This window comes from Caenorhabditis briggsae, assembly GCF_000004555.2.
Source record: "Caenorhabditis briggsae complete genome, chrX, whole genome shotgun sequence".
Taxonomy (NCBI): Eukaryota; Metazoa; Nematoda; class Chromadorea; order Rhabditida; family Rhabditidae; genus Caenorhabditis; species Caenorhabditis briggsae.
Genome location: NC_013491.2, coordinates 2,453,195 through 2,465,647, shown reverse-complemented (window position 1 = coordinate 2,465,647; position 12,453 = coordinate 2,453,195). Strand labels below are relative to the sequence as shown.

The 12,453-nt window shown below is 36.0% G+C and overlaps 1 protein-coding gene across 1 annotated transcript; it reads right to left on the bottom strand.

Annotated features, from left to right (window-relative positions):
• Window positions 1-1,547: 1,547 nt before the first annotated feature.
• On the bottom strand, window positions 1,548-6,229 carry Cbr-npr-18 (the record flags this gene model as incomplete). The annotated part of the gene is made up of 12 exons (XM_045238895.1): window positions 1,548-1,666; window positions 2,137-2,254; window positions 2,384-2,558; window positions 2,623-2,819; window positions 2,868-2,993; window positions 3,049-3,150; window positions 3,199-3,336; window positions 3,793-4,038; window positions 4,429-4,441; window positions 4,985-5,016; window positions 5,639-5,711; window positions 6,174-6,229. 12 exons carry the CDS (start codon window positions 6,227-6,229, stop codon window positions 1,548-1,550), a joined length of 1,395 nt encoding a protein of 464 aa, XP_045095927.1.
• Between the last annotated feature and the right edge of the window lie 6,224 nt (window positions 6,230-12,453).

Below are 12,453 nucleotides of genomic sequence, written 5' to 3'. Positions count from 1 at the left end.
AAAATTCGGTTCAAAATGACAAAATTTTTGCTACCGGGCCTTCCGGGCCGGGCCCGGGCTGGGCCCGGGTTTCGGCGGGCCAGCCCGGAATTTTACAAGTATGGGTATTGCTGTTATTTGGTGGCTGCTATTTTGCTCGAAACTAGAATTTTTGTAAGGGAAAACAATATTTTGAAACAACCTGGCCACTGAGGGTACTTCGGGGCTATCAGAACTTTCTCAATTTTAGAAACAAGCGGGCTGAGAAATGCTGATACAATCTCCGAGTTTACAAATTTACTCAGATTTTGATGCACTTACAGTACCAAGATATAAAAAAATGTATTTTTCGGTTGCATTTCGGCTACCGTAAAACCTCTAATAGAACGACACCCGGATCGTCCACTTGGAGCCTATATATCTCATTTTCTGTGAAAGATATCAAAAAGTGGCTAACTAGTAAAATGTTGCTGATATCCTGATAAACATTTCACTAGTTCACCACTTTTTGATATCTTTCAAAAGAAGTGAGATATATAGGCTCAAAGTGGACGATCCGGGTGTCGTTCTATTAGAGGTTTTACGGTATTTTGACTAATTTAAAAGGTCTTGGCTATTTTTTTCAAGTTTAGATGACTGAAACGGTCTAAAAAGATGTCTTTCGGAATTTAGCTAATAGCAGAAAAACTAGAATTTCTCAAAAAATTCTGTGAATGCAAAGTTTTTGCTTTGCACTTTCCAAGATTTTCAAAGTAATTGCAAACTTGACCACCGAGCTCGAGACACCTGAAAATAGCCAAAACTACCGAGAATAAAATGGAAAGCACGTTTTCGTATATCTTTTGGACCAGTACTGTAGTTAGTTGAAAGCAGCAATTCAATTTGCTTCCGAGCTATTGAAAAGGGAAATGTCATTGACTATAAATCCTCGGATCGGAAAAAGGCTGATATCATATCATGGATTTTTGGGAAAATGCGTATCGTTATTCAATTATTTCAGCCAATTATGAACTGAGTGATGCTTTAAATTTTTATTTTTTAAACTTCATTTCACAAAAATGGGATACATGAAGAAATAAACATTTCACCAAAATGAGATCATTTTGATACAATACATTACACAAATTATTGGCAATTTTCAATTGTTTTAGATTTCTAAAAATGTTATTTTCGGTGGTAAGAGAAACAATTTAAGCAAAAGCAAAAGTTCAGATGATTCCAAAACGAAGCAATTCAAGAAAGATTAGTTGCAAAAGAGAATAGGAATTTTTACAAAACAACAGATTCCGTGTCAGGAGTGATCCAGTTGAAGATGTCGTTCTCGTCGATAGCGGCCGACATTGGGACAACGGATGCGGCAGTAACCTGAGTGGCAAAATGTTCAACTGGGGAGACAAAGACAGGCAGGCATTGGTAAAAATAGAAAGCGTGACAAGTGACGGTGTGTGTGTATGTGCAGTGAGTTACAAAAAGCAGTTTTGTTTTGAAAATTAGCCAAGAGATTCGGAGCAATTCGAAAACACAAGACGGTGGTGATGAAAGGACAAGAGACAAGAGATGGAATAGATTCAAACTCGTTTTGGAGCGGAAGCCGACAGGTTTTGGGTGAGCGGTGAGTGTTCCGAGTTGTTATTGTTGTTAGCGGCAACCATTGCGGAGACACGAGAATCCGGTCGGACGTGGGTAGCTGGAATAGCGAGAAATAAGTCGAAAAACGTGTTTTTCAGTTGATTTTTATCAATTGCAGAAGTTTGAAGCCCGGCTGTCAAATATCGGATCACTTTGAAAATATTGAAGGTTATAAAAAAGTCCTAGATTGAAAACTTTGTATTCACCGAATTTTTCGAAAATATCTTCTTTTTCGATTTCTAATTCCTCTAATTGTCGTTTTCTGAAAAAATCCTGTTTTTTTACGTTTTCAGTACAAAAATGAGCCAAAAAGGGGTGTTTTTCAGAAATCGGCAATTAGAAGAATTTTCAAAAGAAATACTGAGATTACGAAGTTTTAATTAGTTCAAAACTTTGATAGCCAAGCTCTAGACTACTGAAAATAATCCAAATCAACTAAAACCTTGTTTTCGTATATCTTCATGAGCGGTACTTTATGAGGATTCCAAATTTCAGTGTTTTTTAGAGTCTAGGCGCTTTTTTACTTACGGATAGTTATAAGCTCGCTGTATTCTGGTCGAGTACCTGTTGTCAATCCATGAGATGCTTGACGAGTGACACCTGGAGCACCACTACGAGTATATTTGCGTTCCGGTGAGTTGTGAAGCTGAAAAAGTACCCAATTTTCTATAATACTATTTTTGGTCGATGAAAAATGAAAATTATAATTTTTCTTATATTTGTTAAGGATTCAAAAGCTGTTAATCCTTTCAAGCTATCAGTTTTTGTGATTTACCTGCCGATTCAAGAGTCCATAAAGAATAAAGTTGGAAGCCGAGTTGATGTATGGCAGTGCGTGTACTCCGTACATGAAGTAGATGAAAGCGTAGGTTGGTGGTGTCGCTGAAGTTTTCTCATCCTGGTAGAGCTCCTCGTAAAGCGAGTACAAGATTGAGATCCAGTATGGAGTCCTAAATATTGAAAAATCAGTTTTTTCTTCAAATTTTCCAAAAAAAATCTTTTCAAATTATTTACCAGCAAGCAAAATGAAACAGACAAATGGCAAGTGTGTACACTGCAATATGTCCAACAGGGATTGTCAACTTCTTCTCCTCTCCAACCCCTCGTCGGCCCCCATTCAAAGTCTTGTTCAACGCTTTTGCCTGCTTGAAGAGCTTGAGCAGCATCTCGTAGTAAAAATAGATCATCAAGAGAAGCGGTAAGCAGTAGGCCTAAATAAATTCATTTTTCTCGTATTTTTTTTCCATTGTTCCACCCACCAGAACAAAGGAATAGAGCGTGAATATGATGAACAACTCGCGTCCAAGATCATCCACGCACTTGTAGAGATGCATTCGAGTGATGACTTCTTGATCCAAGTCGAACTTTTCATGCATGACAAGTTCCTGCAAACGTGTGATTAGCTGTTGTTGATGAAGTTATTTTTAAAAATAGACTAACTTTAGAATGAGCGAAAATCAATATTGGCAAGAGCATTACGCAAGTGAGAACGAACATGGCAGTGAGGAAAATGAACACGAAGCGTTGTTTGCGAACGGCAAGCTGAAAATTTTAATTTTGATTTGACTAGCGGGTTACGGTAGTTTCTACCCGTAGCGGATGGCAAACTGCGCAATAGCGATCGATAGAAAATGCCACGAGGATGAAAGTGCTGAAAATCTTTCCGATATGCTCCAAAAGACGGAATAATTTGCAAGCGAACGTGTCGAACATCCAGAAGCCGAGGATCTGAAATTTTTGTGGATATACAGTACCGGAATGAGATATTCAATGAGGTATCAATAAGTTGATTTTTGCTCATTTTGCCCATTTTCATTAGTCTAGACCTTGGCTGTCAAGTTTCCAATCACTTTGAACACTTTGGAGGATGTAGAACAGACCTAGACTGAAAACCTTGCATTCACAGCAATATTTGAAAATTCCTCTTATTGTCGATTTCAGAAGGACACCTGTTTTTTACGTTTTCAGTACAAAAATGAGCTGAAACTTGTGCATTTTAGGAATCGGCGATTAGAGGAATTTTCCGAAAGTTCTGTGGATGTAAAGTTTTTCATCTAGGTCTGTCTTACACTTTTAAAAATCTTCAAAGTGATCTGAAACTTGAAATCCAAGTTCCAGACCTGTGAAAATGACCCAAATCAACTGAAAAGGTACTATTTGCCAATCTGCAAATTTCTGACTTACCTGATCAATAATGGTCATTGGAATCGGAAGCATTGATAGGAAGTCGACAATGCTCAGAATGCAAATATAGGTCAGGGTGGTATTGTGACGCGAACGCGAGTCTTGTCCTTTGACATGATGAACCACGGCAAGAATCGCAGCATTTCCACAAGTTCCGAACATGAATAGTAAGGCGTAGAATCCAGCAATAAGCATGAGAGATGAGTTATCATGGTTGGATAATGGGAGTGCGTACACCAAGGTGAACTGAAATTTCGGAATTAGGGATAAAAATCAAGAAACTCTATTAATTGTCCTTCTAGTCACCTGTAGCTTCTTGCCGCTCAATTTCTCATAGCTCGAAATGTTTTCATAAATTGTATCCATCAAGTTCATGGAATAAATTTCGTTTCTCTAGTCCTCTAGCGTTATCACGTCATCTGAATATCGGCCCACTCGTGATGATCCGATTAGCAAGAAGAGGGTCCTCATCGCGGAGGTATTTTCCCATCATATCGTATTCATGATGCCTCAAATTGCCCCCCCCCCTTCCCCCTAACTTTTATCCTCCTTGACCATAGTTCATCAAGAGGATTACAATGAGTGAGCTGAGGACTTTTTTAATAAAAAGATTATGCAGAGATGACATTGGTATACTAAAAATTGATACCTTCCCAGAAACATGAGACAAATGTTGGTCTAGACGATTCATAGTAGGGCCTCTGAATGTTTCGGAATAAAAGCTCATCTGAATTTTCAATTTAATATTTGAATTTTTAATTTTCTTCTTGGTCTAGACAGTGACAAAAAAGCGTTCTCAACCGATCTAAAAATGCACATTCAAAGATTTTTCGTGATCATTTCTTTAATACCAGACTCATGAGTCCTCATTAGTCAAAAAGTCACTCATCTTTACTTCCACCTGCGTCTGCCCTTTCAGAAGATGTTTTGCAGTTTTTATGTTCTGACGACACAGATAATATGAAAAAGTAGGAATCAGTTTCTTTCCTCCAGCTCATCCTAAAGGATTTCAGGACTTTTGCTCTTGTTGAATGAATTGTTTTTGAGCGGAAGTGCAGCTTTTAGGGCCCCCTTCTCTCATTAATTTGGAGTTTGACTACAGTACCACTACATTAATTTTCGCGTGACCGAGTCATTCTTGTTCTCCTCGCTGCAATATATCTTTTTTTTCCAATTCGAAGAACCCGGAGACGTTTTCAGATATTCATTAATTTGAAGACTCTCCTACTTCTTCTTTTTTTCCAATTTGTGTTGTGCCTGCCTCTTGGGATGAAAGAATATAGACGGAAGCTGGAGGAAACCGAGCAAACGCCCACACGCACTTTTCAGTGAGTTTCGGGTTTTAGTTATGAAGATTGAACTATGAAAGGTCAGAGAAACAAACATCGTTATTAGTAAAAGGGGTGTGTCAATTTTCAGCCTACCGTACTTCTAATAATGTCAACTTTGAGTTCAATTATCTCAATTCCTAGGAAAGCTATCAAAAATTTGTCAACTAGTGAATTATTCATCATAATATCACCAATATTTTATCAGTTGACTAATTTTTGATATCTTGCACAGTAATCGAGATAATTGAGCTCAACATTGACAGTTTGGGTAGGCGTCTATCATTTTATCAGAAGTACTGTACGCTCAGAGTCGGCACACCACTTCCAGACAGGTTTTGGGCTTCTATTAGAGGAATATGGTTTTTCTTGTTTTCTGTTGAAAATGCGGAAAATCTGTCAACTGACAAATTTTTCATCATAATAGCATCAATACTTTATCAGTTCAGGCAGTTTTGATATCATTCACATGAAAAAGAAACAACCCCATTTAAAAAAATTTCTAAAATTCAACTCACATTCTCATAGATTGTACCCTTGAAGGATTCGGTTTGTTGCATGGTTTTACGACCTACAGCATACGTATCAATCCTGAAATATCATAAATTAAGACGGGTAGACTAACAAAAAATGCGTATATTGAACTAAAAAACCACGGAAATGAAAACGTCTCAGACATAAGAAAAGTTTAGTGACGGCTGATATTTTGATTGCCACGCATCCAGATGTTTCAGTTCTGACTCTAATGTCAAGGAACTGAAAGGAACTAAAACAGTTCCAAAGATCAAAAAAGGTTGAAACGTGAATTTTTAGAACCCAAAAGCAAAACACGATCAGAAGCAAAACACATCTTCAAGATGAGGTTAGGAGATGAGCCGGGTTTCTTTTCCCACCGAAAATTTTTGAAATCACGCGAAAATTGTGAAAAGTGCAGTGAAAGGAAGAAGAACGAGAACGAAAACCGTTTGAATAATTTACGATAGGCGGCGCCCACTAACCCAAGTAGGGAAAGAAAGGGAAGATGTCATTTTCCTGGAACAAAAAAAACCTCACCTCATTTTGTCCCCATCAGATATTAAGAACTTGGCTTCCTCGTAAAAAGCGGACATAATATGGGGACTTGAAAGTTTTGTAGACAGAGAACCGCTCTAATGATTCGCTTTCGAAAAAGAGCAACGCCTTCTTAGAAGGGGGCGGGGTTTTGGGGGGGGGGGGGGCAGAGAAACAAAAAAAATGGAGAGGGATGAATGGCTAGAGTGCATGGGCAGGTAGGAAGAAAGGAGGCGCTGAAGAAGAGAACGCGCGAGATACTTCATAAACCATTCAAGCAGACAGCGATTTTCATTTTCAAAGGTGAAAAACGTGAAGTATGCAAAATAGAAGAGATAAGGGCGGATATCATAGGAGGGCTTCAAAAATTCGAAAGATTTTATAGGTTATGAAATAGAATATGAAAGTTCAGACCGGAAGTTGGAAAATTCGCTTTACGCACATCCCAGGATTTCCGGTTGCACATTCCAGAATGGTTTTTTTTGAGTTGTGAATCTAATATTGAATGTTACAGAGAAAAATTCACCCTAGAATTTAGAATTGAACAATTCTGAAAATTTGAATTATCAGCGTCAATGAATATTCTGGAATTCCGTTTTTTTTAACTTTCAGCTGTCTAAAAATATATCAGACTACAAAATTAAACTACGGCCCAACATTTGGAATTTTTGCCATTTTTTAAATTCAAATAGCTCAAAACTTCGCAGCTTGTAAGTCTAAACCGTGAGCACCACAAACTCCCAATTAGATAAATCAGCTCAATTTTTGTTAAATACAACGTTTTTCGATTTTCGCTAGCTCGAAATTTCGCAGCTCTTAATAAGCTATTTTAAAATTAGAAAGCCTTAAAAAGAGTTACCAATTATATAAATCAGGCCTTAATTGCACTTTCCAAGACATTTCTGAAACTTGAGGAGTACTATTTTTATCGCGTCATTTATTATCAGGGGAACCACTCTATAAATGATAGCCGCGTGGTTATCTAAAGTCCAAAAATCCCAAATTAAGGGATCAATGATCAAATTTATCCTTTACCCTAGACAAAGGATAACAAACAAGATGGGTAGAGACAGATACAGTAATCTAAAATGAAATTCAAAAGGGTGCCGCAGTAATCCTTCGGTCTTAGTCTTTTCTTTTATCCCTTTCGTAGACAGGAAAAATTTTGAAATTAGTTTTTGACTTTTTTTTTCTAGAAAAAGCAATCTTTATCAATCATTTTTAATGACTTTTGAAAGTGAGGAAGGAAGTTAAGAAACGGGACGTTTTGAAGGTTTTTTGGGATAAGTGGGGTGCCCATTAGAAAGTGAGAGAAAAAAGAAAAAAATATGGCCCACCACTTGAAATGTGGGAACTTTTAAGGGAATACAACGAGATGAAAAATACCTATCAGTAGGCTTTGTGACTCATAAGCACAGGCACAAGCACCAGCCCATTTTAAATATTCTTGCGTCCACTCTCACTATCCTCCCAATTGGTAAACCAAACCAATAACAAAGAAAGAAGAGGAATAGAGGAACCAAAAAAGCTGGAAAGCCAATCCATTAGAATTGAAAACAGGAGTGGTGCCTCGCGAGTCGAAATGCGCGGAATCTTGATTCATCATTTGATCTATTTCTGCTGGCTTGAAATTCCGGCTCCATTCAATTCTCCATTCATTGTTACGTGGTTTTTAGTTGTCACTAACACCATATTTCGAGTTTAGCGCTAGCGAAAAAGTTTAGCAGCACTCATTATGATGATTTTTCCACTTGGTTAGATTTTTGAAAAAAAATTTATGAAAAAAATACGCTTCCCGGGTCAAAGAACTCTTTTTTGTGCCTCAAACATTTGACTCTGATTCATTCATTGCGGAGTTTTGACATTTTGGAATTCTAACTAGGCCATATGAGTAATAAATAGAAAAGTGGCTCTAGACTTATCAGCCTTTTTCACATTGACTATGATGACAAACAAAGAGTGAAAATTACTGTAAAACAGGAAAACACTTAAAATATAACTAACCACAAATTCTCTGTTTGAGTAGGATAGATGGGTGTACTAATCAAATTTTGTTACTTCTCTTATGCTTTTTTATCTCAAAAAACCAAAAAAAAAATGGAATGGCCTAGAAAAAATGATAGCATCAAAAACCGACGGTTAGGTAACAAGTCATAACATAACACAAGAAAAACCCCCTACGCATTTTTCTTTCCCATCTTCATATCTAGCCTCTGAGCATCTTCATTTTTCACACTAACCCTAGTTTCACAAAGATGGAACGACATACTGGAAGGAAAAAAAAATTTAAAATTCGGATCATGCTTTTTTTCAGTTTGGTGGCATTGTGTGAATATTTTTCATCTTGTAAGGATACTAATTTGTCAAGGATGACGGGAACAAAGATGACAGAAAACGAGATATGTCCATGGATGTTTTGTTCTTATGACGGGTGTGACGAGTAGAATAATGTCTGATTCTTATTTTTCAAACAATCACATAATTTGAAAAATATATAAACAGCGCAACTTTTTAGTTTTATAGAAAGAAAATATCATTCTAGATTGTGCCAATTTTTAGTAAAGTTGTTTTCAGACTACAGTATACCATTTCGTTCAATTCAAAAAAAATACAGCATTTCTAATTTTGAGTTTGTGCCTTTATATCGTATCTTGGTGACAGAAGCCCAAAAAATACAGTATACTATCGAATTTTGCTCCAATGTTAAGTAAACTGATTTAACTTTGAGTTATTGAACTGTAATCAACACATCTAGGAGAAGAAAGTGGGGAACGAGACTGGAACAGCTACAGTAACCCCAATAAAACAAGTTTTTGTTATTATTGTGGTCCGGACTGTTCGTTCATTAAGAAAAAATTGACTACAATAACCAACATTTTCTGAAAATCGATCTAAAACTTAGGAAAACTTTTTTCTCTTTCTATTGACACTTTGTCAAACTATTAACACTTTGTTGAAAATTCATCATCCTTATGCTTTTTCGAATCCCACTAATGACTTCAGCTAGTGATTCACTTTTCTTGGAATAGTCACTACTGAATATTTTCGTTATCAACTTTTTTTTTTCAAATTTCACCTATGAAAGGAATTTGATTCTTATCAATGGAAGTATCAATGGCTAGCTACCAAAACTCAGTTTTCAACACTGACACAGAACGAAAATTTAACACAAAATGAAAAAAAAATCAGACTACCTCTTTCGATGTTCAAGTAATGAGAACATGTTTCCTCCGTTGTTCAGCCTGTAGAGATAAAGAAGCATTGCTCAGATTGACGTCAGATTTTTTTCTCGTCAAACAAACAACCGTGTCACCAATGAAACACAGTACAGTAGCTCTACTAGACTCACCAGTTCATAGAATAAGCCCACATTCTGAACAGGCTGCTAGTGAAAATAAGATAGAGCCGACATCCACGGCGTTATGCAAAGAGGACGAATGAAAAAAAGGAGAGAGGCACTTCTTAAGAAAGGAAAGCTCGTCAAAACCATGACATTTTGGCAGCGAAGAAACGGGCACCCCTCGTGTCCCGTTTTTTTTCGTTAATGAAGAATAAATCCTCTTTGGCTTTTTTTGTAAGCTGCACGATACTCGTCAGTTCTGCATCGTTAAACGGGATTTTTTGAAATGTGAGTTGGACACGTGACTATACGATTTCAATTAGTTGCGATGATTTGGCAGGAAAGAAAAGATTGAGAGGGTTTCGAATCAGAGATGAAGATTTTTTTAGAAAATTTAAGAAAGAAAATATGGGAATGAACAAAGGGGGATGTTAAACTCTCAAAACAAAAATTAATATTACAGCATTTCGAAAAATTTTAAAAGTCTCTGGCGGACTGAGAAGTGTTTGGAATGGTCTTTTTAAAAATTTGCGGAATGACGTAGATTCTGACTATGGAGTTTTTAGAATTTCGGAATTTTGGAAAATTAGATTTTTGAATATTCGGAATTTCAAAATTTTGGGAATATTTTCGATTTCAAAATTTTGGGAATATTTTCGATTTCAAAATATTCGGAATTTCGGAATATTCCGATTCTTAAACATTTGGAATTTTGGAATTTTTCCATTTTTGCATATCTGGAATTTCAGAATATTCCGATTTCAAAATATTTGGAATTTCTGACTATTCCGATTTTGAAACTTTCGGAATTTCCAAATATTCAGAGTTTAAGATATTTGCAATTTTGGAATCTCGGAATCTCGGAATATTCCGAATTCAAAATACTTGGAATTCCGAAATACTCCAATTTTGAAATATTTGAAATTTCGGAATGTTCCGGTTTCAAAATATTTAGAATTTTGGACTATTCTAATTTTAAAATATTCGGAATTTCTAAATATTTCGATTTGAAAGTATTTGGAATTTCGGAATATTCCGATATTCTAATTTTGGAATTTTGGAATATTCCGATTTTAACATTTTCACAACTTTGGAACTTTTGGCTCGATACCCACAAATAAAATTACCCCGTGCGCCTTTGATATACCGTATTCCAAAAAGCTCAAACTCTTGAAAAAATCGAAAATACCTTTGAAAAACACAAAAAATTTTCGAATTTTAGAAATTTTGGGATATCCGAATTCCGTTCCAAACACCACTGTACAGACTACAAGGTGGCAAAATGTGTAAATTCGAATTTTCAACAAATAAAAAAAGAAAAAAGCAAAGCTGTACAAACACTAAAACTCTAAAAACTGATGAGGGAGTTTCCCCAAACATGATTCTCGGAACGGATAACATTTGAAACATTAGTTCTCCAAACACTGAAGGACTACTTTAATATAATCCACATCCTTAAAAGTGAACAAATCATTCAACAAACTCTCTCGTTCTGAGAATTTGATGACACACAGAAGGTTCCGTGTTCTAATTCTCATTCAGTTGCCCATTGAGAAACAAGAAGTCAAATGGAATTAGAAAACCCAGAGACTTGGGAATGGAACATTTTAACAGAGGCCTGGTGTTTCCCAATGGCTATTTTTTTTAATTAACATTTTTCGAATTTCCCCTTTTGAATATGTAAGTCAGTTTTGAAATTTTATGACTGGTTTTTGTTTTTTATCTTCGGAGGACTTTTTAAGAAGGTCGAGTCTACAAAATTTATGACCGATGCCTTTTTTTCATTTCCTTTTGGGATGAAAAAGGGTTTTAGCCTTTTTTTTTGGTTCTAATTGAATTTCTAACAAATTCAGAAGGAGGAAATAAAAAAGGCAAAAAGGCATTGCGCACTTTAGACAATAAAAATAAAATGAATATTCCCAAAATGACAGAAAAAAGGAATATGGTGACGTCAAAAAACCAATTGAAAAAACGAAAAAACAGCTGGATTCCCATCCATTTCTGCTTTCCACGACCTCTTCTTCCACTTTATTCTTGTTTATTTTAGATTTGGGTTCCGTATTTTTTGGTGGGAAAAAATTAGGGAATCGCAAAAATCAAATGTCATTAAAAACCACTTTCCGATAGTGCAGGAAACGATTTTTGAAACTTAAAGTGGGCTATAATTAAAGAAAAGAAAATGAAATTGCATGAAATCATTCTCCAACACATCATTTTTTTAAATATTTTTTTTCAAAAAAAAAATGTAAAAGAAAAACATACCAAAAAAGAGCCTCTACAATTTGCGAAAACCAACTGATCCTTGACTAGGAAACACCACAACAAATGGAACGAGAAAATATAAACTCTGGTCGCTTCGTTCGCAGCTTTTGAACTAATTAGTTCAGTTCATTAGCAGCTATTTTCAGTGGGAGATGAGCAATGTTGGTGTTTCCATCTTTAAACAGATTGGTAATTTTTTTTTTGGAACTGAAAATTATTTTTTGTTTTGGTCGAAAAAATTTTCAGTGAGGTCTTATTATTGAAAGCCATAAATAAAATTAGAGTAGAACCTGTATTAGAAGGTCGGGCCCTTCTTTTATTGAGAAGGTCCCTTTAGAGGACCCTCCAATTAGAAGTGGCCCTTTTTTACTTCATATACCGCATTTTGAGGGGGACCCTTCTATTTTCCCCCACATTGTCAAGTTTGAGCTCAGTTATCTCATCATCTGCATGAGCTATTAGTAATGTGCCAACTGACAAAATGCTTATGATATTATTCTTGTGCAAAAAAATTGGAGTTGTGGCCGAATTTTCACACAAGTTAGGCCACCGTATTTCAAGGAGAATTTTTGAAAACACAGCCGGCAAACGAGTGCTACCGTAACCCAACAATAAATATTTTTGCAAAATTTTTGTCTTATTTTTTCCTTTTTATTGATTTTTTCGCGGGTTTTGGCCGGG